This window comes from Camelus dromedarius, chromosome 2 (genome assembly GCF_036321535.1).
Source record: "Camelus dromedarius isolate mCamDro1 chromosome 2, mCamDro1.pat, whole genome shotgun sequence".
Lineage (NCBI taxonomy): Eukaryota > Metazoa > Chordata > Mammalia > Artiodactyla > Camelidae > Camelus > Camelus dromedarius.
The window spans coordinates 18568086-18595177 of NC_087437.1; the positions used below are offsets into that span (position 1 = coordinate 18568086).

The window sequence follows — 27092 nt, forward strand, 5'->3', positions numbered from 1 at the left end:
GCTGAGCCTGGCACGGAGTAGGTGCTCAGTAAATATCTGTGGCAGGGGAGAGAGAGAGAAGGTCCACATTCTAGGGCGGGAGGTATTGGGGTGCCAAGGGCCGGCAGGGGGCTGCAGGGTGGATTTCTGAGTTTCTGCCTCATCCTGGGGTGCAGTGGTCACCTTGGCTGTCAGGGAGAAGCCCAGCGCTGGGTGGGGAGAGCAGCCACCCCCCCCACCCCCCGCCCGCAAGACCCCTGCTGACCTAGGCCTCTGGCATCTCTTCCAGTGCCCCAGGGTCAACGGAGTCAAGGCGCACACTAACCAGCGCAACCGGAGACAGGTGGTCCTGGACCTGCAGATCTGGTGAGCCCTTGTGCCTGTGGGCCCAGGCGTGGGGGACGTGGAGCACTGTGAGAACAGCTGATTTGAAGATGGAGTTGCAGATACACACTTCCGTTTGGAGTGAGACAGCCCCTCACAGCACGCGTCCCTCCTCCTCCCCCCAGGCTGGGGCACAAGGGCCCTGCTGGGAGGGGGAGGAGTGTCAAGAGAACGGACGCTCCCAGGGGAGCCAGTGCCTTCAGAGCCCTCAGCCCAGGCCGGGCTTCTCCCGTAACCCAGGCACCAGGCAGGTTCTGGGAACCAAGACCCAGGCAGCAGAGCTGTTTTACAGACCAGGGCACCTGGAGGGTCAGACCATCTGCCTCAGAGAGGATGCAACAAAAGGGAGTAAGCGTGACGAAAAAATGTGGGGACTTGTGCGACCCAGGGAGCTCTGAGCACAGGCTGGGAGAGAGCAGCGGGGGAACTGGGCTCTGTGGCACCGCAGGAAAACTAAAGGGTGCAGAGACACATGAGTGACTAGTTCAGTAGGTTGGGTAAGGGCACCTCTTTCGAATGAGGTTTGCAATAGGCTTGAGTCAGAGAGAAGGAAGATTCAATCCAGGAAGTGTTCCTAGAGGTGGTGGGATTCAAACTGTACTTAAAGGACCAAGGATCCACTCCAGAGGTTCTGAATGTTGCCGTTCCTTTCCAGTGCCTCGTATTTCCTGTCCTTAGCTCAGAGGCTGGCACTGAGAGCACACTGGGAAGACAGGAGTCATCTCTGGGAACGGCCATGCCCAGATGGGAGCCAGTCTCAAGTGTGTTGAGATGGTGGTGCCAGTTGGGCACTGCCAGCCCCAAAGCTCCACCACAAGATCCTTGTGTGAATAGTTGGGGTGTGTCAAGGTCATCTGGCCCAGCCTCGCAGTCAGCTCAGGGAACCTCGGGCTCCCAGGTTCCCCCCGCCCCTCCAGGGGACACCCAGCATTTTTGTGGTGTCTGGCCTCTCCGCCTGTGTCCTCAGATATGGAATGGGCACCTCTGCCTCCTCTTAGTTTCTCCTCAGTCCTTTGACAGGGTCTCTGCCCTCTGCCCTCAAGGGCACCCATGCTGGGCTCCCTGTGCCCTGCTTGGCAGGAGCCTCCAGCTGGACTCAGGCTCCTGAGCCTGTGTGGCTTTTCCCACCTCAGCACCACCAGCAACAGCCCGTGTGAATGGCTGGATGGAGGCAGCGGGGCTGCTCTGTGTCCTTGGAAATGAGACCTGGGCAGAGATGGGGCAGGGGCACAGTGGTGTGTGCACCTAGAGCCCCCCTTCACATCTGTGGGGGGTCGTGGGGTGAGGTGGAGCCCAGAGTCACTGCCCTTGTGGACAGAGGTGGGGGTGCTCATGGGACACAAGGGTGCGGGAACCTGGGGGGCTGCCTCTGGGAGTCTGGGCTCGGGGCAATGTCTGCTCAGAGCTGAGAAAAGCCAAGGCTGTTAGGGAGTCCACAGCTGAGTGATACAGGGCTCAGGCTTGGGCTGGGCTGCCCTGGGCATGTCTCCCGACCTCTCTGAGTTGGGGACCTGGTCCTCCTCCCCACCCTCCTTCTCCCTCCGCACTTTCAGCTACATTGGGGACTGTGAGATCAGCGTGGAGCTGCAGAAGATACAGGCTGGTGTGAACGGGATCCAGGTGGGTGGAGCGCAGCTTAACTGCCTCCGGGGCCGTGTTCAGGGCAGGAGAAGCGGGGTTTTGCTGGAGCAGGCTGCAGAAGGGGGTGATGACACCAGGCTCAGAGGCAGGCAACAATCAGGGGTTCCTGGCCCGAGGTCGCACCATCCCACTGCTCAGGACAGCCCCACGCCTGCCCACGCCTGCCTCTGTTTGCCAGGTCCCTTCCAGAGAGGCCTCAGCTGCCCTGGGAAGTGAGAGGCCCTCTTTCTGGAGCAATGCAGAATGGGTGCTGAGAAACTGAGGCGGGTGGAGGAGATGGAGCCACCTTACAGCAGGAGTGGAGTAGCTGAGGAGGAGCTGGAAAGCACCCCTGGGGCCCGGCTGTAGGAGAGGGCAGCGGGGGCCAGCTCATGGCCCATGGCAGCTGGCAGAGTGGTGGCAGCTGAGTGCAGGCCTCTCTTCCCCATGTGTGGTCCCTGCTGTGGCAGCAGGTGGCCCTGACCCTTGGGGGTGGCCTAGGCATGAATGAGCCAGCAGCGGCCTAGCTGAGCACAGCAGGTGCGGGAGGCAGGGAGGCTGAGGTCCTGTGCCATCCAGTTGCCTCCTGTGCCATCCAGCTGCAGGGCACACTGCGGGTCATCCTGGAGCCCCTCCTGGTGGACAAGCCCTTCGTGGGAGCTGTGACCATGTTCTTCCTGCAAAAGCCGGTGAGTCCCAGGGATGAGGCAGGCCTGTTGCTCCCTGGGAGTCAGTGCTTGCCCACTGAGCCCTGTCACTGAGCTTGAGCCCCAGAACAGGTGCTGCCAAAGACCCCCCAGACCCCTTATCTCATGTGCTCCTTAAGGTGCCTGAGGGCTGGACTCTGCTCAGCCCAGAGAGGTGGCCGGCTGAGGTCACACAGCTGTTGGAGGTGGAGAGGAGGCTGTCACCCAGAGCTCTCGGGCCCAAGACAGCTGGTGGCCACTCCTGTGGTCCCAGCAGGGAGCAGCCCACCTGACAGCCCCAGTCCTGAGCAGGACTGGGCGGTGCCCTCACCTGCCTGACCCCTGATAGAGGGCGCCCTGGCCCCCAGCAGGCTGAATTCTCCGTGGGGGTGGGTGTGAGGCACTTGGCAGAGGCTTCTCAGCCTGGGCTTCTGGCCCCTTCCTACCTGACTGCCTCCCTCTGCCTCTGCAGCACCTGCAGATCAACTGGACCGGCTTGACCAACCTGCTGGATGCGCCAGTAATTAAGTAAGTGCCTGTGCGAACTGCCAGGCAGACCCGAGGTGGGGAGGCGGGGCCCTCAGGGCTGGGCAGTCAGTGCTGAGAGCTGCATCATGGCTGTGCCCTCCCCGCCGCTCTGTGCACAGGGAGAGGGGTGGGCACCTGCCCCTTCCAGGGGGAAAGTGTTGATGTGTGTGGAGCGCACACCATCGGGTGAGATGTCCTAGAGAAGGCCACATGGACTCATGAGAGGCGAGCACGCGCTCTGGAACTGAACCAGGCTCCTGGCCCTGGCCCTTGGCAGCTGTATGCCTTTGGACAAGTTACTTCACCTCTCTGGGCTCTTTCTAAGTAAAAGGGGAGCCAGATTCCTCTGTATTAAGGTCCCTGGGAGAACACTGAGGTGCGTGTGGTGCTGCTGGCACGGTGGATGTGGACACACCCACATGTCCTCTTTCTGCTCTCATCCATTCCCTCCCCAGCCCGTGTGTGTGAGAAGCCCACGAGGCTCCCCACCCATGGTGACCACGTCACAGACACAGGTGTGGGAGGTGGCAGCTGTCACAGCAGAGGCCAGTGAGGCAGAGCTGATCTGGGCACCTCATCTTCCTGGGGCCAGGGTGCTGCTGTGCTCAGGGCTCCAGTCCCATGTGGACCACCTCCCAGGACGGAGGGACAGTGGGACAGACCAGGGTGCCCACTGGTTGGCTCGCCAGGCCCAGCAGCTGCCATACCTTCAGGGAGGACCACTCGCTGACTCTCTGGGAACATTCCCACTGAGCTCTGCCACCTAGATGCAGAGAACCCATTCTTCCTTTCAGAAGCTATTTCCTGAGCACCTACTGTGTGCCAGCCCTGTTCTAGGCCCTGCCCATCTCCCTATACTGAGGAGATGGAGTCGGGCTGTACAGAATGGAAGGGCTGCGGTAGAGAACACGTGCCCCGCATTTACTGTGCACTAGGCACTGTTCCCAGCACTTTACGGATATTAACTCATCCTCATAACAACCCCAGGAGGAAGGCATAATTATCCCCACTGTAGAGATGTGGAAATTGAGGTCCAGAGAGGTTAGGGACTTTCCAGGGTCACACAGCTTATGGTTGGTGGAGCCAAGCTTCTAACACAGGCCCCAGTCCTCACTCTGAGCTACCACTCTGTGATGCCTCAGAGAACAGAGCGGGACTGGGGTGGGGTGGGGGCTCGGGGCAGTCATTGTGTATACCCACATCCTGCCCCTGACCCCTCATCCAGGCAGGCTGGGGTCAGGGCCGCTCTCTCCCAGGAAGGGCCCACCCCACCAAGCTGGTTCCAGCTGTGGGGATGGGTGGAGGGGCAGGTGGCCTGGGGGAGGTGGTGCCACCCTCCATAGCTGGTTGTGCCCACTGTCCCCAGCGAGGTGACAGACAGCTTGCTGGAGGACCTCATCGCCGCCCACCTGGTGCTGCCCAACCGCGTGACTGTGCCTGTGAAGAAGGGGCTGGACGTGGCCAACCTGCGCTTCCCTCTGCCTTGCGTGAGTGCCCGCGCTGGCTGCCGAGCGCTGGGCCTGGAGCTGAGGGACAGATGGGCGGGGGCTTTGCCTCCTCAGATGGTGATGCTTATTTCTGCCCTGTGGGGGGCCTGGTACCCCGTTCTATGGGGCTAAGATTGAGTCTCAGGAACGTTGAATGACTTGCCCAAAGTCACCCATCTTGGGAGGGACAAAAGCCCAGGGGCCATTCCTTCCTGGATCTTGGTCCCCTACTTCCTGTGGGCAGTCACCCTCGCCCCCAGGAAACTCCAGGAGCTCCCCATCCTCCCTTTGGGGACAGGAGGCTCCCGCTCCATTCTTCAGTGGTAGAAAGAACCCTTGTGTCTGCTGGGAAGGAGGAGGTTCGGGGGAGCCAGGACATGGGGCTTCCTTGGGTGCTCAGTGCCCCCAGCCCCTGCCCATCCTGGGCCCAGCTCAGGAGACCCCTGAGGACAGCCATGTGGCCTCCCTGCAGAAGGTGCCATGCCGATGGGCCTGAGCCCTTCAGGCTGGGAGTCGGCCTCAGGAGAGAGGAACGTGCCTTTTTTTCCTTTTTACCATCAGTGCCAGGTGTGAGGCATCAGCCCACAAAGGCCATGGGGTGAGGCTCAGGCCAGCCTTCTCACAGCCACGCGTGGGCCATTTCCCACACCATGCATTTAGCGATCTCAGAATAACAGTCCAGCACCTCACCTACACCGCAGCTACCGCAGGCCTTCTGTCCTGAGGGCATGTCCACTAGAGACGTGCTGTCAAGTTGCTAGGATTTAAATTCACTTGGAATAGTTCCTCTCTGTTTGTGACAAGAGGCCGTGAATATTTACATGGATTTGTTTCCTTCCATTTTCTGTTTCTAGGGTTTAATTTTTACCTTGACTTCTTTTTATAATCATGTGAAATATCTTCACGCTTCTAACGTCCAATACGACAAGCAGGTTGTACTTTAAGGAGTCTGGCTTCCCCGTTCCCTCCACCTGAGTCCCCGCTTCCCCCATGAGTAGTGGTTTGTCCTCCCAGTATTTTTCATTACGTGTTTTCTAATACGAGCAGGTACATGTATGTGCTTGTGTGTCCACACCTGATTACACTGGCAGGCCCCCGTCTTGGATGGGTGGCAGCACGCGACAGCTCTCCTCACCTTGCTTTTATCATTTGTGTGTCATGACGGCCACTCCGTGACACTGTAGGACGCGGTACTCCGCCACGTGAATGTACCGCATTTATGTAACTAGTTCTCCACTGATGGACGGTTGAGTTATGTCTAGTCCTTTGCTATTTCAGATAGTGCTGTCTTGAAGAGCCTTGTACGTGTCTCTTTATATTTTTGCCAATATGCCTTTAGGATAGATTTTGAGAGGGGATTGCTGGGTCAAAGGGCAAGTGCATATGTATTTACTGATATTTAAAAGAAATAGTTCTAGGCAGGAGGCCTACTGGCCCCTTGAACTGTGTTTTTCCTAATTCCTGAGCTCTGTTCTGCTGTATGACATAGCCAGGGTGGCGGGAGCGGGGGAGTCAGTGTGGGGCCTTTTATGAGCACAGGGACCCACCGCCAATAGCACGCAGTGCCTATAGGGGTGTGGACACCGGGCACTGGGCAGAAATGATACTGGACCTGGGTCTACGTGCAGGATGGAGATGGGGCTGGAACACAGGAGGGAACCTGCTTGGGTAGCTTGGTGGTTGGCACAGGAGGAGGAAATGGCTGCAGTTGAATAGGCCATGCACGCAGCAGGTCGGAGGCAGGGAGGGTCAGGAGGCTGGGAACTCGGGCTGGCATCCTGACGCGGTGGACAGAGCCCCAGGCCCTGCCATCACCTGCTGCATGGCCTTGGCCGGGAGGCTGCCATCTCTGGCTTCTGTGTCCCAATCCAGACTTGGAGAGGGTGAGACGGGGCTGGGGTGATAGCTGGTGGCTTTAGCTCTGATGTTGGGGGCCTTGAGGGCCCTGAGACAGCTCTGAGCCCCGGGCTGGGGCATTTTCCAGGGGGTTATCAGAGTCCACTTGCTGGAGGCGGAGAAGCTGGCCCAGAAGGACAGCTTCCTAGGGATCCGGGGCAAGTCAGACCCCTACGCCAAGGTGAGCATCGGCCTGCAGCATTTCCGGAGCAGGACCATCTACAAGAACCTGAACCCCACCTGGAATGAGGTGTTTGAGGTGAGGCTCTCCTGGCTGCTCTCGATGCACTTGGGGCTTCATTCTGGGTCGTGCTGGCCAAACGAGGGAGGGTCTCACCTTCCTGATCCTCACATGCTGAGGGGCAATGCCAGGCCAGATGCGTGGGCCCTGCAGACAGATGGGTCTGTGTAACTCCTATCTCCCATGTCCACCAGGCCCCAGAGGCGGGTGTCTGCTGGAGGGCCGGCTTATAGACAGACTCAACTTTGTTGGAAGTGTTCAAATCAAATCAAAGAACCTCAGGGGCAGTTCTGTCTGTCCTGTCAGTCTCCCCTGCCAGAGCCAGACACTGGGAGGCTGAAGTTCTTCCTGAAGTTCAGTCACCATCCCTACCTGCCGTACAAGGGGGAGGCCCCACCTGCTGAGTCCTCTGGAAGCTGCAAGCACGGGGCAGAGCACAGGGCAGCCACCGTCCCGAGCAGCCTCTGCCCCAGGCTGCCACAAGCGGCCCCTCATCCTCCTCTTCCCAGAGGAGAAGGCATCACTCCCTTCTTACAGGCGGGGTCCTCCAGGCACCGAGAAGGGCAGGAACCTGCCCGGGGCTCCGAGCTGCCAGGTGGCAGAGCTGAACTTGGCTCCGTGGGGGTCATGCCTGAGGTTGGCTTCACCAGACCTTGTGGCCTGCAGGTCAAGTCGCCTCTCTTTCCTTCCAGTTCATAGTGTATGAGGTCCCTGGGCAGGACCTGGAGGTGGACCTATACGACGAGGATCCTGACAGGGATGACTTCTTGGGCAGGTGAGGAGGAGGGCCGAGCTGGGCCTGGGGGCACAGGTACCCCTGCTCCCACCCCTCAGGGACCTGCGACCTCACTGGTTACTCTGCTGAGGTGACTGTGCCAGGCAACTGGCCCCATCATTCTGCATTGTTGCCACACCCCTCCTCCCCAGATGTCTCCCGAGTGCCCAGCCCTGGGCTCGGCCCTGGGGGTACAGAGAGGACCCCAGGGTCTGTGTACCATGGGCTCAGCTTTGTGTGCTGCTCATTACATGCCCAGAGTCCCCTTTGGGAGCAGTGGGCAGGGGCAGGGCTGGCATGGGCACCAGGCCCTGGGGCCAAGGCACCCTGTCTGCTCACTCAGGGGCGGAACACAGACCTCAGGGCCATGGAGTGTACAGGAAATAACTGGGGTTGGGGCTGGCTATCAGAACTCCAAATGTACATGGGTTTTGATCCTGCCGTCCCACCTCCAGGAATCTCCTGTAAAATAAAAGCGTTATACCTGAAATGTTGAGTGCAGACTTGCCTTTGGCAAAAGAAGCAGCTGGAAATAACATGTGTGCAGCTCAGAGGACATTGGTCGAATGTTTGAATAAATTTGTCATTGCCAAACCACCAGATACCCTGTAGCTTTTAAAAATGATGAGTAGGATCTATGTAAGTTGACCTTGAGGACATTCGTTATTTGTCTAGGCAAATGGGGGAAGCGGTTGGGCTGACCTGAACAGTTGATTCATCTTTCCAGGGAGGGCGGTCATATACGTGTTGGCCTGTGTTCACGTGGAAGCGACAGCAGACTGCGCGCGAGTCGTCTCAGAGGCTGGGATTAATAGGCAGCAGAAAAGAGTTTTACCCAAATCTTCACATTCCTAAATTGTGCAGCTTGTTTCCATGAACATGTGATTTTTAAAAGTAGTAACAAAATGGGAGGGGCACAATCTGACAGCCCAAAAAATAACTTACCACCAGATGTTACTTATCATTTAAAATTTTCCATCCAAATGGAAGTAGTTGTGGTTTGTGTAGTGTTGCAGATTAGAAGTGTCTTGTGGTTCATGTTTTACATAACTGATTTCAAGTGTGTTTTAAGCTCAAGCACATTTCTAACAGTCACACAGAGTTAACCTCCCTTCTGGCTGTCAGGACCTTCCAGTTGGGCTTAGGTCGGGGTAGGTGGGAGACATGCTGTGAACGAGGGTGTTACTGCCTCTCACATATATGCCAACTAGACTTATTCCCTGGAGGGCATCTGGGGCAGTTTTGGAAATGGAGGGGCATTTGGAGTTGTTACAGTGACCGCAGGAGGTGGTGCCACTGGCATTTAGAGGGCACAGGACTGGGAAGCTAAATTCCTGCAACGCATGGGCAGTTTTGCACAATGAAGGATCATCCGAGCCAAAATGCCAGTAGCAGCGTCCCTGAGGAATCCAGAGCCAGTGTTTCCAGCAGCGTCTGTTTATTCCCCTCTGGAGATCAGAGCTGCCTGCCCCCTGGGTGGCACACCTGATGGGAGCAGCCTATGGTTAGACAGTCCTTCCTCTGAGCTCAGAGCAGTCTCCCATTCATTCCTTGGGATGAATAAGGTCCTGTCAGGAGGCCCCCCTCAGATATTTGAAAACAGATCCCAGAGTGGGCTCCATGCCCTCGGCTTCTGCCACCTCTGAGCCGAGCTGACCTCCCCCTCCCCGTGTCTTCCAGCCTGCAGATCTGCCTTGGGGACGTCATGACCAACAGAGTGGTGGATGAGGTAGGATTGGTGCCCGCAACTCCCTCCCTGTGTGCGGCGCTGTTTCCACCCCAAAGTGTAGCACTTCTGCCCTCCTGGTCCCTCTGCACCATCTGGGCTGGTTCACCTCCTTCCTGAAGCCTCTCTTAGGGCCCTACTGGGTCCCAGACCGAGCTGCCTGGAGAGTCAGCAGCGTCTCTGGCCCTTTTCCCAAGCTCCCCCATCCCCTCCCCGCAGTGGTTTCCCCTGAACGACACAACCAGCGGGCGGCTGCACCTGCAGCTCGAGTGGCTCTCCCTGATCGCAGACCCGGATGCTCTGACTGAGGTGAGCGTGGGGTGCTAGGGCTCCCTGGCAGAAAGGCGGAGGGGGTACTTGTGGCAGGACTGGGCCCTCTGTGAGCTGTGCGCATGGGGGCAGGGGGAGGGAGGGAGATGAAGCCCCCAGACCTTGCCCAGAGCCCTCTGGCCAGCCCCACCCTCTGGAGAGCGTGGGCACACAGGGCGGGTGGAATCCCTAAAAGCTGCCAGCCCAGTTCACAGGCAAGCCTACAGATCTTGACTTGAATCTGTCATGCTGTAGTTGCATTTTCAGCTTCAGCAAAGAGCTAGGTCGTGAGGGACAGTGTGGCCAGTTTGGAGTGCAAGGCTTCTCCAAAGCCAGCCTGCATCACCTGCTGCCGGGGGCACCTCGTGAGAGTCTGTGTCTGCTTGTAGGGCCACGGGAGCCTTTCCACTGCCATCCTCGTGGTCTTCTTGGAGAGTGCCTGCAACCTGCCGGTGAGTGGTGACACGGCCAGAGTGTCACACACACCTGGCCTTGGGCCCATCACTTTCAAACGTCCACATGTTGCTGATTTACCCTTTCTTCTCGTGCTGCAGAGAAACCCTTTCGACTACCTGAATGGCGAGTATCAAGCCAAAAAGCTCTCCAGATTTGCCAGGGTACGTGTGTGTGTGTGTGTGTGTGTGTGTGTGTGTGTGTGTGGCTGAAAACTCAAAAGAAAGTCACAGCTCCTTTTCCCCAGAGTAACCACTGCCCCGTGTCTTCTGGACGACACTGTGCACAAGGCGTAGGGATGATGAGAACTGCCATTTACCGAGTCTGCCATGTGCCGGGCACTGGGCTTGGCAGCTCCTCCCCACACCTGTTATGCCTGAGTCCCATGACTGTGTGTCTGTTTTTATTGCCATTTGAAAATAGGACCCAGAAGTCTAAATGCCTGGGTCACACAGCTAAGGGGGACCTGGAACACGACTCCACCCTGTTGGTGTCCACAGCTCTAGGGAACAAGAGTCTGTGCTCAGCCAGGCCCAGCTCTGACCTCAGCTTGGAAGCTACCCCCAGGGTCAGCCCTGTCCAGGTGCTGCCACAGGAATGGCAGCCAGGGCCTGGGAGCACCAGGGGAGCCTTCTCTCAAAGGAAGCAGTTGGGTGGCCTCAGGTCCCACTGGCGCTCCTGGGGGCTGGGAGGCAGGGTCTCAGGCTGGCACTGAGGGTACCAGCTCCATTCTGTGGATTTGCCTCCTCACAGAATAGAGTCAGCAGAGACCCGTCTTCCTATGTGAAGCTGTCTGTAGGCAAGAAGACACACCTGAGCAAGGTAAGACAGCTTGGCATGGAGCCAAGGACTAAGGAAATGGGGGCCACCTTTTCAGGGACAAAAGCAGAAGAGAATTGGCTTGCACTGAATGCCTAGTCAGTGCCAGCACACATCCTAGGTACTTTATATTGTCTTCAAAATAACCTCTGATAGTCGGAGATCAGCGACTGGCCTAAGGGCACATGCTAGAAAGCAGCAGAACTAAGGTTCAAGCTCAGGCGTGGCTCCAAGCCTGTGTCCTTTCCATGGCCCCAGCAGCAGAAATCCGGCGGGCCTCCTCCCCCTGGAAGTGAGCTCTAACGCTGGTGTGATTTCAGCCCCTGTGAGACTTCCTGACACAGCTCTCCTTGCTTTGAGGCTGGCCCGCCGGCCCTAGCGCCCCCCACGAGCTGCAGTGCACAGCGGTCTGTTCCTGGGCAGACACAGAGTAGGTTCCCAAAGACACCAGGTAGCCAGAGTGAGAGCAGACAGAGGGCACTGGTTTCCAGCTGTGCCCAACCTGACCCTTCAGTGATCTTTCCTTCTGCTGTCCCCAGACTTGTCCCCACAGCAAGGACCCTGTGTGGAGCCAGGTGTTCTCCTTCTTCGTGCACAACGTGGAGACTGAACAGCTGCATCTGAAGGTTTGCTTGAAGTTGGGCTCTTAGAACAGAGCTAAGAGGTGTCTGAGCCAGGAGGGGTGGAGAGCTTGAGCGGCTCCCCTGGCTATAAAGTCATACCCTTGTGTGTGGAAAAGGATGCTGAGGGCCCACAGCTTCATGAGGCTGGTGCCCAAGGTCATTGAGTAAGAGGCTGTGGAAGCACAAACCCTCAAGTCCCTTGGTGCTCCCTGCAAGAGTCTCTCTGGTTGTTACATGGCACCCAGTGTGGCCTGAGTTGGCACTTGGCTAGAACATTAATGATGATTTACTTCTTTAAAAAATATTTAACCTTCACAAAAGATCTGTGAAAGAGATAACTTCTTTACACATGAGCAAACAGAGGCTCAAATGATGACTCATCCAAGATGTCATGACCAACGAGCGGTAGAACCGGGGTATCGGGGGCCCTGAGCCCTGCCTGGATGTCCCATCAGGGAGCAGCACAGCTCATCGGTCCCTAAAGCCCTGATGGCCCCAGGCATTTGACAGACTTGCCTCATATAGATCAGTTATCTACAGAGTCACCCTCTTGCTCTGACTGCAGGCAGGGACCAGGCCTGACTCCATTCCCAGTTTCAGAACAGGACCAGAGGCCAGTAGAAGCACAGTATATCCTTACTGAAGTGAGCTCAGACTTGGTTGGTGCCCAGAGAGTGGCGGTGGTGAGGGTGGGGCTTGGTTATCCTCTTGTGTTATGACTGGCCCACTGCCCAGGTGCTTGATGATGACCAAGAATGTGCTCTCGGAGTGCTGGAGTTCCCACTGTGCCAGGTTCTTCACTGTGCAGACCTCACCCTCGAGCAGCGCTTTCAGCTGGACCACTCAGGCCTGGACAGCCTCATCTCCATGCGGCTGGTGCTTCGGGTAAACCTTTCCCCTCTTCCCCCAGGGGAGGCAGGGGGTGGACTGTCCCAGCACTAAGTACCTACACTGTGCTGGGAAGCAGCTCAGAGGTGATTCATGGTTTTCATCAATTCCAGAATATTGTCAGCTCTTGTCTCTTCAAATATTGCCTCTCTCAATCTTTAATCTCTCGTTGTTATGATGGACCTTCTCGTCCTTTCCATGGCTTGACCTGACCTTCACATTCTCCATCTCTTCACCTCTTGGTGCTACATTCTAATTATCTCAGACCTGTCTTCCAGACCGCTCATTCTTTCTTTGGCTATGGCTAATCTGCTGTTTAACCTGTTCAGTGTTTATTTCAAAGGCTGTTTTTCATGTTTAACCTTATCCTTTCCAAATCTAAAATGTCTTTTTTTTTGTTGTATTTTATTATATTCTCCGTGTGTCTATTCCTTCTGTAATCATTTGAAAATGCTTATAATGTATGTCTGTTAATTCTGTTATCTGAAGATCTTGGGAGTTAAATTTTGATGTCTGTTTTATCTGATGCTTTCTCATGGTGACTCATTTATCCACTTGGTAACTTGTGTTGCAGACATCTGTTCACTGTTCCTTTATGGACTGGATTGAGGTTGTTCACTTCCAAGGAAGTTCTGCTTTGGCTGCAACCAAGCACCTCAGGGGCATTACAAACCTGGGTCCACTTTTAATTTGGGGTTTCAAGACCCCACAGGTTATAGAAGTATGAAAATTCACAGGAGACAGGTCTGTAAGGTGCCATTCTTATTCTCAGTTAAGACTTTATTTACCCCCAACCATCAGTCTTTGCTGGTGGGCAGAATGTTTATTTATTCTTCACTACTTTTTCACTGAAGACACACCACCTTCATGGGTCCTACATTGACCCAAGGCCTCTTCTAACCTCTTGGATTCCAGGGTTGATAAATGACTCTGAGAAAGTTAACGTTTATTTTTCAGTTCTCTTTTTTTTTCAGCTTAGTGTTGTTTTTTTTTTAACCTAGTGGTTTACTTGTGAATTTGGCTATGCATATAAAAGTATATTTGTTTCATTTTATCGAGCATTCCTAACATGAGGTTTTTCGGAATATTTTGACCACCATATTGCTGCAAATGGAAGTTCCTTGAAAGTGTCTTAATGATTGATGGAAAAAGAGGAAGGAGAAACACAATGGCTGAGGTTTGAAACCTTGGTGCTAGGAGCACAGGGTTGTGACTGGATAGGAAACACATTCTCGGGAAAGCAGTGGTGAATAAGATGACAGCCAGAAATGAGCATATCCAGAAGGCAGCTGGTGATACATGTGAAGGTTAAGGCGAGCGCAAGACTGTGGGGTGTAGGTCTAGAAGTCTTCTGAACAGAGGAAAAGTGCAGGAAAAGTGAGAATGGGCAGGGCTCCAGCAGCCATTATGACTATAGTGAGAGAAGGCGGCCAGGACTGAGTCTGCATGAAGACTAGTGAGGCAGGAGGAAGGGAAAAGACTGACAGTCTAGTCAGAGGGAGACAGAGGCCTGGAGAGGTTAAGGAAGATACGGTCTGGGGGTAAAAATCCATGGGATTGGGCAGTCAGGAAGAAACTGAGTTTTGAGAAAATTGTTCCTTCCAGAAAAGAGGAGAAGGAACCATTTCCCAGAGGTGAAGGTGAGAGCAGAGGAGGAAGTAGAAGTGGCGGGCCAGCCCATAAACAACCCTGTCATCTGCTTGCAGTTCCTGCACGTGGAAGAACGAGAGAGGGGAAGCCCATACACTGGACCTGAAGCCCTCAAGAAAGGCCCTCTGTTCATTAAGAAGGTGGCCGCCAACCAGGGCCCCAGAGCCCCACCTCAGGGAGAGAGCCCTGCAGATTTGCCACGTCCCCCAGACCCTGTTTCTGATACCAAGGAAGCCTCCAAGAGCACCACAACCACCCCCAGTGCCACCACTGCTGCCACGAAGCCCACGCCTCAAGAGATGGGCCCAGAGCCCAAAGGCAAGGACAGTGCCAGAGGGGTCTGTGCGCCCGTGGGGGAGAAGAAGAGTATGGCCACCATCTTCCTGACTGTCCCAGGCCCCCACTCTCCAGGGCCCATCAAGTCACCCAGACCCATGAAATGCCCTGCCTCCCCATTCGCATGGCCGCCCAAGAGGCTGGCTCCCAGCATGTCCTCGCTCAACTCCCTGGCCTCTTCCTGCTTTGACCTGACAGATATCAGCCTCAACATTGAGTATGCACCTCTCTGCTTCATCTTTTCTAAAATCACCTGCATGAAAAGTACCTCCCTGGATGGAAAAGTAGATATGGACTTACTTTTCTGTGCAAGTTCTGATTTTTCACAAAATGGCTTCACGAGAGGCAGCATGGTGGAAGAGAACACAGGATGGGGAAGAAAGAGAGCGCATGTGTACCTGCCAAAAGTCTGGCGGGGCTCTAGCTACATACCAGCTGTAACGTACATGCTGGACTTTGGTTGCTAAGGTCCCTTCCTTACAGGCAGAAACATATCCTGAATTCTAAAGAGCTATACTGGGATGATAATGGAAAGTTTAGAATGTGGAATTATACAATCAGTGGCTGTTATTAAGTGTTTACTCTGGGCTTATCATGTTATTTAATTCGATCTTTACAACAATTCTCCAAGACAGAACTCATTACCATAAAGGTTGAATAGCTCTCCCAAGGTTCCACAAGAAATTATGGTAGAAAGGCAGATTGGCTCCAGGGTTCGTGTTCTTCCTGCTGTGAAGTAGGATAATCACACACGAATGCTGGAGAGAACTGACTACAAGGAACCTCACTAAGGATTATTTTATTAACTCACATGGCTCCATGTTCCAAAAGCAGATATATATGCTGCTGTCGTGGGGGTGGTGGGAGAGGCCAGCACTTGTCATGGCAGAGAAATGACAAGTCCTTTCTTTACAGAGGCGGGGATCTCAGGCAGCGAAGGCTGGGTGAGATTCAGCTCACGGTGCGCTACGTGTGTCTGCGGCGCTGTCTCAGCGTGCTCATCAACGGCTGCAGGTACAGGGCTGCCAGGGCCAGCACGGGTGGCCGGCAGCGTCAGGAAACCACGAATCCGGGTGGGGGTACTTGGAGCAATGGCAGGGGCAGGCAGCCCCAAAGTAGACAAGTCATGTATTTGGAAGGAATGAGGCTTGAAGGCCTGCATGCTGTGTAACCAGGTCCTCAATGGTTTTGACGGGCCCCAGAGCCCAGGGCTTTGCTCAGACCCACCCACTGCAACGCTGTCTTGTGGGGCGGGGAGCTAGGACACTTTCTTCGGTGAGACTCTTCAACTTCCTTTAGATGGAAAGTACTTGGCTCTACTCCAAACTTTATAAAAACACACGTTTTCAAAACCATGCATCTGTTTGACCTGTAAATTCTTTTGTTTTTTTGGTCATCTAGACTATAGGGCATATTCATCCTCAAGGCCATCTAAAGCTTTACGGCTAGGAAAGCTTTCTCCAAATGAGTATTTTAAGTATTTCACAACCAGGGTCCTTTTTTCTTTAATGTCTTTGAAACCAAACCAGAAACCTGACACCCTGTACCAGCAGTGGAGCTGATCCCTACGTCCGTGTCTACTTGTTGCCAGAAAGGAGATGGGCAAGTCGTAAGAAGACCTCAGTGAAGCGGAAGACCCTGGAGCCCCTGTTTGATGAGACGTAAGTGGCCCAGCTGGCCTGCGTAGAGTGCTTCAGCCGTCCCTGTTTGCCGAGCACCTCTCGTGTGCCCGGCCACCTGCCAGGTGCCAGGAAGGGCTGGGGCTGAACAAGACAACATGGTCTGTGCCTTCATGAAGCTTCTATACGTCAGTGGGAGAAAAGGAGTGCCAGGGAAGTTTAGCAAAACAGCCACCCACTTTTCTTGCCCATAGGGGCTAAAGCTTTCCTGAGTATGAAATATTCCATACCCTTTCTCTTTAAATGAAACCCTTTGGCAGTAAAAGGATTTGAACCTGGTCAAATAGGCTTCCTTTCAATCAAAACTAAACATACCTTGATCTTAAGGACCTAAAACTTCCTCCAAAGCTCCAAGCTCTTTGGCCTGTCTTCCCTCCTGCAGCAAAGTAGGTGGCAGGTGAAAGATACCCTCCCCTAGTTTGTCCACCCATGTCCTTGGGGACAAAACTGGTAGACAGAATCTAATCACGTTTCTTGCTTTTGATAGGTCTGTGGGGGCAAGTCTTATCCTAAATACTCTTATTTTTGATTTCAAGTTGACCACAAGGTATAGAAGTCAGAATCTTATCACTGTTCCCTTCTGCTGTGGGATCCTGAGAACATTTCTAGCTAGCCTAGGAAGATATACCTAAGCAATGTTGATTTCCTCTTATCTTGGTCCATAACTACTCATTTTAAAAAGACTGAGTCCTTTTTGGGCCATATCGAAAAATATGTTTCTTCAAGAACTGCACTTTGCATTCTTCAATATCTAGATTGAGGGAGAGAGAATTTATTCATTCAATACTTACTGAACACTTTATGCCAGGCACCATCATATATTCTCAAGTGAAAGACTTTGCCTTCAAAAAGAACTCTGACATAATTGTAAAAGGATGTCAGAATTGCTCTGTGGGAACATAGGAGGTTGACTTTTGTGACAAACCTAATCTGTTAGTAATTCTCTCAAAATTCTAACAGCAAGATAAGCCTGGGTTATCTGAAAACTTGTCAACCTCCACCCTAAATAAACCTAGAAGTAAGGAGTCCAGAGGCCTCTTGTTAGGTACATGACACATACCACATATAAATAATTAAAATCCAGAGTTAAAGAGGGAATCTTAAAAGCAGCAAGAGAAAAACAACTAGTTCCATATAAGAGAATGCCCCCTCCCCCATAAGACTATCAGCAGAAACTTTGCAGGCCAAAATGCAGTGGCACTTTACATATTCAAAGTGCTGAAAGAAAAAAGCTTCCAACCTAAAATACTCTACTGGGCAGTTACCATTCAGAATTGAAGGGAGAGTTTTCCAGACCGGCAAAAATTAAGGGAGTTCATCACCGCTAAACCAGCCTACTGGAAATTTAAGCTGAAAAAGGATGTTAGTTTAATAACAAGAAAACATACAAAAGTATAAATCTCACTGGTAGAGGTAAATGGTAAAGGTAATGGGATTAATCACTTACAAAGCTGGTATGAAGGTTAAAAAACAATAGTAGTAAAAAAAAAAAAAACTAACTACAGTAATTAAGGGATACATAAGATAAAAAGATGTAAAATGTGACATCAAAAACATAAAATATGGGGGTGGGGTGAGAATGAAAGTGTAGAGCTTTAGAATCCATTCAAACTTAAGTTATCATCACTTAAAATAGACTGTTATTAGAGAACAACTTATAACTACAAAGCAAAAACCTTTAGTGGGTACATAAAAGATAAAATAAGTATATACCTATCAGTAATTACTTTAAAGGTAAATGGACTAAATTCTCCAATTAAAAGATACAGAGTGACTAAGTGGATTCCAAAAAACAAGACCCATGTATATGCTGCCCACCAGAGACTCACCTGAGATCTAAAGACACAGACTGAAAGTGGAAGAATGGAAAAAGATATTCTATGCAAATGAAAACCAAAAGAAAGCCAGGATATAACTATACTTATATCAGACAAAACAGACTTTAAAACAAAGGCTGTAATAAGAGACAAACAAGGGCATTACATAATGATGAAAGGGTCAATCCAACAAGAGGATACAATATTTGTAAATATTTTATGCACCCAACGTAAGAGCACCTAGTATATAAAGCAAATATTCATAGACCTAAAGGGAGATGTAGACAGCAATACAACAAAGTAGGGGACTTCAGTACCCTACTTTCATCAGTGGACAGATCATCCAGACATATTCAATAAGGAAACTAGCTGTATATGATATATTAAATCCATCTGGTATAACAACTATGTATAGAACATTCCATCCCAAAACAGAACACACATTTTCAAGTACACATAGAGCATTCTCTAGGATAGATCATATGTTAGGCTACCGCAAACAAGTCTTAATAAATTTAAGAAGTTGAAATCTTATCAAGAAATCAAAAAGATACATCTATCAAAATGCATCAAATTGTACACCTGAAATATGTGTAGTTTACTGTACAGAAATTATACAATAAAGCTTAAAAAATAAAAAAACACCTGAGACAAAATGGAAATGTAACATATCAAAAATTATGGGATGCAGCAAAAGCAGTTCTAAGAAGGAAGTTCATAGCAATAAACATGTACATCAATAAGCAAAACAAAATAATCTCAAATAAAAAACCTAACTTAACACTTCATGGAACTAGAAAAAGTAGAGCAAAGTCCAAAGTTAACAGTAAATAAAGTAAATAAAGATCACAATGGAAAGAGGCTAAAAAGAAAATTAAAGAAATAAGAATCCAAAAGAAGAAGTAAAACTCACTATTTGAAGATGATGCTTTATATAGAGAATCCTAAATATGCCACCAAAAAACTATTAGAACTAATAATGAATTCAGTAAAATTGCAGGGTACAAAACTAATATACAGAAATCCACTGCATTTCTATATGCTAACAACAAACTATCATAAAGAGAAATTAAGAAAATAATCTCATTTACAATTGCATCAAAAAGAATAAAAGATCTAGGAATAAATCTAAGGAGGTAAAAGACCTGTACCTGAAAACATTACAAGACACTGATAAAAGAAATTGAAGACACAAATGGAAAAATATACCACGCTCATGAACTGGAAGAATTAATCATGTTAAAATGTCCATACTACCCAAAGCAATCTACAGATTGAATGCAATCAAAATTCCAATGGCATTTTTCACAGAAATAAAACAATCCTAAAATTTGTATAGAACCACAGAAGAACCAAAGCAATCATGAGAAAGATGAACAAAACCAGAGGCATCATGCTCCCTAATTTCAAACTCTATTATAAAACTATAAGAAAAAAAAAAAAAACCCAGCATGTACTGGCATAAAAACAGAAACAGATGGGGGTGGAGGGTGGGTACAGCTCAGTGGTAGAGTGTATTCCTAACATGCACAAGGTCCTGGATTCAATCCCTACTACCTCCATTAAAAAAAAAAAAAAAAACCTAATTAGCTACCCTCCCCCCAAAAAACCAGATACAGATCAATGGGGGGTGTATTTGTAAAGATACAGAAATAAATTCATGCATGTGTGTCAGATTAATTTACAGCAAAGGAGCCTAGAATGTATAATGGGGGAAAAGACAGTCTCTTCAATAAATGGTGTTGGGAAAACTGGACAGCCACCTGCAAAAGAGTGAGACTCAACCACTATCTTATACCATACACAAAAACTAACTCAAAATGGACTAAAGACTGATAAAAGAAATTGAAGAAGACACAAATAGAAAGATATACCAGTAAGAGCTAAAACCATAAAACTCTTCTAAGAAAACATAGGTAAGTTAAGCACCGTGACATCAGTCTTGACTCCAGATGTGACACCTAAAGCAAAGGCAACTAAACCAAAAATAAACAAGTGGGACTAAATTAAAGTAAAAGGCTTCTGCACAGCAAAGGAAACCAAAAGCAAACCAAAAGCAAAATGAAAAGGCAACCTACTGAATGGAAGAAAATGCAAATCATGTATCTGATGAGTGGTTAATAACTAAAACCTATAAAGAACTCACTCAAGTCAGCAAAAATCAAACAATTTGATTAAAAAATGGGCAGAGGATCTGAATGGACATTTTTTTTTAAAGAAGACATACAGATGGTCAACAGGTACATGAAAAGATGCTCAACGTCATTAACCATCAGAGAAATGCAAATCAAAACCACAATGAGATATCACCTCACACCTACTAGAAAGATTATTGTCAAAAAGACAACAAATAAGTGTTGGCGAGGATGTGGAGAAAAGAGAATCCTTCTGCACTGTTGGTGGGAGTGTAAATTGGTGCAGCCTCTATGGAAAACAGTATGGCGTTTCCTCAAAAAATTAAAAATAGAACTACCATACCATGCAGCAATTCTACTGTGGGTGTTTATCAAAATATAATACTATTTCAAAAAGATAAATGCATCCCCATGTTCACTGTGGCATTATTTATGATAGCTAAGACATGGAAACAACCTAAATGTCCATCCATGAAGGAATGGGTTAAAAAAAAAGTACATATATACCATAGAATATTAGTCAGCCATGAAAAAGAATGAAATCTTCCTATTTGCAACAACTTGGATAGACTTTGAGGGCATTATGCTAAGCAAAATAAGTTAGGTAGAAAAAAATAATTACTTATGATCTCACTTATATGTGGAATCTAAAAATACTAAAAACCAACCAAACAAAAAAACACAAGCTTGTGGATAAAGAGAACAGACTGGTGGTTGCCAGAGGTGGGAGTAGGGTGTGTGTGAAATAGGTGACTTGGATCAACAGGTGCAAATTTCCAGTTATAAAATGAGTAATTCATGGGAATATAACATACAGCATGGTGACCATAGTTGATACTGTATTACACATTTGAAAGTAGTAGGAGAGTAGATTTTGAAAATTCTTGTCACACAAAAAAAATTTTGTAACTATGTATGGTAATAGATGTTAACTGGACTCATTGTGGAGATCATTTCACAGGATACACAAATATCGCATCATTATTGTACACATGGAACTAATATAATGCTAAGTCACTTATATTTCAACTAACAAAATTAAAAGACTTTAAAAAATAGTAATAAGGAGTCCAGAGGCTTCCTGTGAGTACATGATAAAGCCTGTACAGTAAGATTCCTCTGCTTTATTCCACAAGCAGAAGTGGGATGAGGCCACTATTTCCATGCAATTCCAGCCAACCTAACTATTCAGCATCCTAGCCCTTATCTGGTCAGAAAAAAACAACTTAGAAAGGGGTTGAGGTGGTCCTTTGAAGCAGGCACAGTTCAGAGACAGAAGGGGCAGCTGAAAGAGTGACAATCAGGGTAGAGTCAGAGAAGGAAAGGTGTGAACCCCAAAGCACAGCAGTCCAAGGGACCTCTCAGAGAGGCAGTGGCCTCTTGACACTTGCAGGGTTTGTGAACAACACAGGACAGGGACTGTCTGCAGCAGGGATGCCCTGAGTGTCTGCTGAGTCGGTGCTGTTCTAGATGCTCCTCTCAATAGTCTCTGTCTTCTGCTTTAAAGGTAGGAAAATGGATGAAACACTTTAGATTTTCAACAAAATGATTAAAATATATAAATCTCACTTCTTGACTTGTTGCTTCTTAAAGATTTGAATTTTTTGTTCCCATGGAGGAAGTAAAGAAGAGGTCACTAGATGTCGCAGTGAAAAACAGCAGGCCTCTGGGCTCCCACAGAAGGAAAGAGCTAGGAAAAGTAAGTACAAGAGGGACTCCCGGTACTTTCCCTCCTGGTAGCTAACTGGACTTCACTGGTGGAACACACCCTTGCAGAAATTCTGATGGGTCATTATCAGAAGTGACTTCAAAGAAGGTATAGCCAGCCTCATTTGGAGGTTTTTTTGTTATATGTAATTTTAAAAAAACATTTTAAAATATTCTTGAAAGTAATGTATATAAATTAATATGATAAACCCTATTTTAAGAAACTCAAGAATATCGAAATTCATCATTACACAAGTATTTGAACCTCGACTAGGGTTTAACTATTGATTTGATAAATACAGCATTGTGTGAAGCTTGGGTCTCATTATGACAAAATTTTTGCAGTGACTGGGATTTTACTTAAGGTAGAAGTAGAGGAAACATAATCCTCAGGAAGATGCCAAAGAGACAAAAAAAATGACCTTTGTACACTCTGTAGTTGTTATATTTTAATAAACACCTTCTTACACATTTTCTAAAACCCACTTCTCATTTTCACAGTGAGGCAACTACTGTGTCTTGCTTAAAATTCTGAATCAGTTAATGAGTAAAGGCAAGTTATTCTCTCTAAAATATACATAAATACCCGAGGTACAACTACGAGCAGCAGTTCACCTCTTCCCAGGGCACTGGGGCAGGGCCAATACTGTCCTTCTGGAGAGGTTTCCATACTGAAAGCCAAGGAAAAAGAGCTCCTGCTCAAAACCCAACGGGGCCCTTTTTATGGTCAATGTTTCCTTTTGGTGCAATTTTTGGGAAGGGAACTGACTATTTGTGTTTGTTTAGGTACTGATTGACTTATCAAAAGAAGATCTGATTAGGGGCTTCTCACAATGGTAAGTGAGCCTTTCATTTTATCACATTAATCTGCTACTCAAGTAAGACACTGTCTCAGATAGTTGCCGTTTTCTCTCTCCAAAGTTCTTATCTTTTCAGTACATTTCAGAGCCTTTGTTTATCGAGGAGGGAGACAGATTATTACCTTTACTTAAGGCTTCCTGACTGCAGATTTCAGTTACCTACAGGACCTCTGCAAGCTCTAGTCTTAACCCCAGCTGGCCAGCTTACAGAGAGATGGGTTCTGCTGGTCCTACAGAAGCCCAGGCAGGACTAGGCCACTTTGTCCTCATGCTGCCACAACAGGCTCTCAATATTAACTCAGATCCAATCACATCTCTCTTACAGGTATGAGCTGACACCAGATGGACAGCCCAGAAGTTGATGATGAGCAACATTTATTACCTTTATATTAAAATGTGTACATATGTGTATTTTGTAATTTAAATCAGGACAGCCATTTGAAAATACATTTATATATATACATTCTTGTATGCAGTTTAACTGCATGACAAGATAGTATTAGGAAGAGATAAACACATGAAAGGCATCTCTTGGTTGGATTTAATTGTTTAAATCCAGAAAGAAATGGGGTATTAGTGCCTAATAAACTACCAGCACCTCAGTGGTGAATTTTCGCTTTTGGTAATTACAGTCAGTCTGACTTAGGACTTGCCTGAATGTATGCACCAAAAGGGTTCCTGTCTCCAGACACAGGGGGAGGGAGGTCTGTTCCTGGAGCAGCTACCATTATTCCCGAGTAGTGACTGACCAAGGGAGGAGGCTTCTTTTATGAGACTAAATGGGGACTCACCCCAAAGTGCCAAGAGCTAATGATACCTAAGCCCTTCTGGTACATCTCTGCCTGGAGATTTATTCCTGTATCTGATTTGGAACTAAAATGTACTTTCCTGATGGCAACAATGTTGTAGTGATATACCTAAATACCTTAAACTAAGCATTCCAGGATGGGATGGCCTGGGACCCAGCAGGTGGCATTATTTCCATAGGAAAATATAAGCTGAATTCCAAAACCAGGTCTCCTGTCTGCACTCCCAGGGCAGAGCACTGGAGACTGCTGCCCAGTGTCGGTGCCAAAGAGAAAAGGGCTTTCTCTCTCTCTCCCAGACGGGTTTGGGGATTCTTTGCCACTTTTCCAAGAGACAGCTGGTTTTCCTAAATAACACTTTAACAACAACAAAATATGTAAATTGTATATTTAAACAAGTGCCTCTCTTGCATTTCAGACTTTATAAAACCAAATATTCTGGTTTTCTCTGACGTTCCTAGAGGTGTTGTCAAGGTCACATCCTCTTTTCTCTTACCCACTCAGGCAACATCCCTACCATCAGTTTCCTCTCCGTACCACAGCCTTCACTGCCGCTTTTCTGAACAAAATTTTTGTCATGTTACTCGCACTTACAAATTATCTATTTTCTACAAAACTAAAGCCCACTCCTTAATTTGTGTTTCAGACGTAACATAACCAGGTCTCCAGTTTTTTGCTACTTTATTTATGTGTAGATGCTCTATTCCAGAGAAGTTCAAATATATCCTGCCCCCTAAGCCTACTCACTTCTTAGAGGCCTATCTCAAACCCACCTCCTCCTGTTCCTGGAGCAGCTGCCAGTATTCCTGGGCAGTGACTCCATTAATCCAGTCCACAGTGAGAGGGCCTCTCCTACACCCTACCTATAGCATCTACTATCAACATTGTGCATTCTTCATTTTAACAGTTCCCTGCATTATAGTATTAATTTTTGAAAATGTTTATTAGGTATGTATTAAGGTCACATGCTTAAGAAACGACTTATTGTGTTTGGTATTTAATGTTTGTTTACTCTACAACTGAACATAAGCTACTTGAACTGATTTTCACCCCCATCATCCAAGACTATGCTAAGTACGTGACAGATGTGTAATAAAATTTGTTTCTGCTGAGATTTATATTTTGAGTGACAAATTCTCATAATAAAATGGGGCAACTAATGCCTGTCCTGTCTACCTCACATGGCATTGTAATGTTCACTAAACAGACAAGTGTCCTACAAATGGTAACGTATCAGAATATAAGGGACCGTATCATAAATCAGGTCCTGAATATTAGCAACCCTAAAACAACTACTGAGAAAGACAACAGACAAGTGAAAATCTATCCTTTCTCTTCCACAGAGACAACCTAGTTAAACCACGAACATTTATTTTAAACACGGTTAACTGAAAACTAACACAGGTAAAGTTCCTGGTAATGACCAAAGAGAAAATCTACAGCAGGGTGTAGGAGTTGAAGAGGTGTTTAGATGTTGAAGAGAACCAGAATTTTCGCATACATCAGGAAAGGAGGCAAGGCTACTGTGTAAGGGACAAGAAGCCTGAAGTTCTGTCATCAGAACGCATCTTGGCTGCCAATGAGGACAAGAAATTGGCTGTCAGCAATGATGGTAACAATCAGTTAATCTCTCCTATAGGAAAATAGGGTCTGAAGTTACACACAATTGAAACCCCCACACCTTAAAACTATAGTGAAAACTGGTTGAGAACTTGGAACTATCTGAAGCCCTGACAGTCAACCACAGAACTGGACCTTAGGGTTGCCATTCCCATCTAGGGCACATGTATGTCCACTGCAGCAGATAATTCCCACTAAAGGGAGGGTCACAGGCAAACAATTCTTGTTTTAAATTCTTCCTGTTAGGCAACCTGTGCAGTGCAGTTCCCACCTCCTGACTGGATCCTAACTGATAACTGATAAAGTATACATTAAAAAATTTATGATAAAATTTTGCACAGCAAAGGACTAAGGATACCATCAGCAAAACGAAGACAACCTACAGAATGGGAGAAAATATTTGCAAATGATGTGACCGACAAGAGACTAATTTCCAAACTATACAAACAGCTCATACACCTTAATATCAAAACATACAAGCAACCCAATCAAAAAATGGGCAGAAGACCTAAATGGACATCTCTCGAAAGAAGACATCCAAATAGCCAACAAGCACATGAAAATATGCTCAATATCACTAATTGTTAGAGAATATGCAAATCAAAACTATAATGAGATATTACCTCACACCAGTCAGAATGACCATCATTAAGTCTTCAAACAATAAATGCTAGAGAGGGTGTGGAGAAAAAGGAACTCTCCTACACTGTTGGTGGGAAGGTAAACTGGTGCAGCCACTATGGAGTTTCCTTAAAAAACTAAAAACAAACTTACCATATGAGCCAGCAATCCCACTCCTGGGCATATATCCAGAGAAAAATAGAATTCAAAAAGACACATGCACCCCAATGTACATAGCAGCACTATTTACAATAGCCAAGACATGGAAACAGCCCAAGTGTCCATCAACAGATGACTGGAATACTACTCAGCCATGAAAAAGAACAAAATAGTGCCATTTGCAGCAACATGGATGGACCTGGAGATCACCGTTCTAAGTGAAGCCAGAAAGAAGAATGCCATATGATATTGCTTATACGTGGAATCTTAATAGAAGGACACAAATGAACGTATCTACAAAACAGACAGACTCACAGACATAGAGAACAAACGTATGGTTACCAGGGGCTAAAGGGGGTGGGAAGGGATAAATTGGGAATTCGAATATCGGGGAGTGATGGAAATGTTAGCTATCTTGATTGTGGTAGTGGTTTCATTGGTGTATACATCTATCAAAATTCATCAAAGGGTACATCTGAAATATATGTAGTTTACTGTACAGGAACCATACCACAATAAAGATGTCTAAAAATTTTTTGACATAACCAATAAAATAGAACAACAACAGAAAAATCAACAGAGCTGAATATAAAACTTCCAAATCAGTAGTGAAGAAAGGGTAATAAAGAGACAACCCCACTCAAAATATAGGGAAGAAAAAAAGCAGCATAGAAAAATATGATAAAATGCAAAAGATGATCAAAAGACCTCTAAATATATCTGCAATTACAGTAAACCCACTACTGAAACCCATGTCAAATTCCATGAAAATAAAGTATAGCTACATGCTATTTATAGATGTTTACTTCAAACACACAGAGGTGTTGAAAATAAAAGGATGAAAAAGATAGACCCAAGACACTTTAGATTTCTGTTTACATTAATGGTAGCAAACATTATATCTAATGGTGGAAACATTAAAAGATTTCCTTCTGAAATGTGGAACAAGAAAAGGCTGTTTCCTATCACCACTTCTACTCAGCACTGTATTGTGCGTGTGTAGTAAGGCAAGAAAAAACAGGTATATCTGACCAAAACTGTTGTTATGTACAGACAATATGATCATGAACATAAAAATCCAAAATAATTTAAAGGTAAACTACTAGAGTTAATCAGAGAGTTTTTTTAGCAAGGTTGCTAAATACAAAGTAAATATTTAAAAATCAACTGTGGTTCTCTGTTCCTACAACAGAAAGTGAAATTTTAAAAAGATAATTTATGAATGTATAAAAGATCAAATACTATGAACACATCCAACAACAATCCCTATATGAAAATTATGAAACTT

General features: G+C 47.8%; 1 protein-coding gene across 2 annotated transcripts in view; it reads left to right on the forward strand.

Annotated features, from left to right (window-relative positions):
* ESYT3 (extended synaptotagmin 3) overlaps positions 1–24575 on the forward strand; it is a 48046-nt gene extending 23471 nt beyond the window's left edge. For both annotated transcript variants that reach the window (XM_031442306.2, XM_031442369.2), the window contains 20 exons: positions 269–345; positions 1917–1983; positions 2583–2672; positions 3142–3197; positions 4564–4684; positions 6669–6839; positions 7514–7596; positions 9277–9325; positions 9542–9631; positions 10021–10083; positions 10186–10248; positions 10838–10906; positions 11443–11529; positions 12262–12411; positions 14121–14617; positions 15316–15414; positions 15930–16061; positions 21625–21730; positions 22525–22574; positions 22924–24575. In XM_031442306.2, the coding sequence (XP_031298166.1) occupies positions 269–345; positions 1917–1983; positions 2583–2672; positions 3142–3197; positions 4564–4684; positions 6669–6839; positions 7514–7596; positions 9277–9325; positions 9542–9631; positions 10021–10083; positions 10186–10248; positions 10838–10906; positions 11443–11529; positions 12262–12411; positions 14121–14617; positions 15316–15414; positions 15930–16061; positions 21625–21730; positions 22525–22574; positions 22924–22960 (2157 nt within the window). In that variant the 3' untranslated portion in view covers positions 22961–24575. The remainder of the gene's footprint in view (positions 1–268; positions 346–1916; positions 1984–2582; positions 2673–3141; positions 3198–4563; positions 4685–6668; positions 6840–7513; positions 7597–9276; positions 9326–9541; positions 9632–10020; positions 10084–10185; positions 10249–10837; positions 10907–11442; positions 11530–12261; positions 12412–14120; positions 14618–15315; positions 15415–15929; positions 16062–21624; positions 21731–22524; positions 22575–22923) is intronic.
* Positions 24576–27092: the final 2517 nt, after the last annotated feature.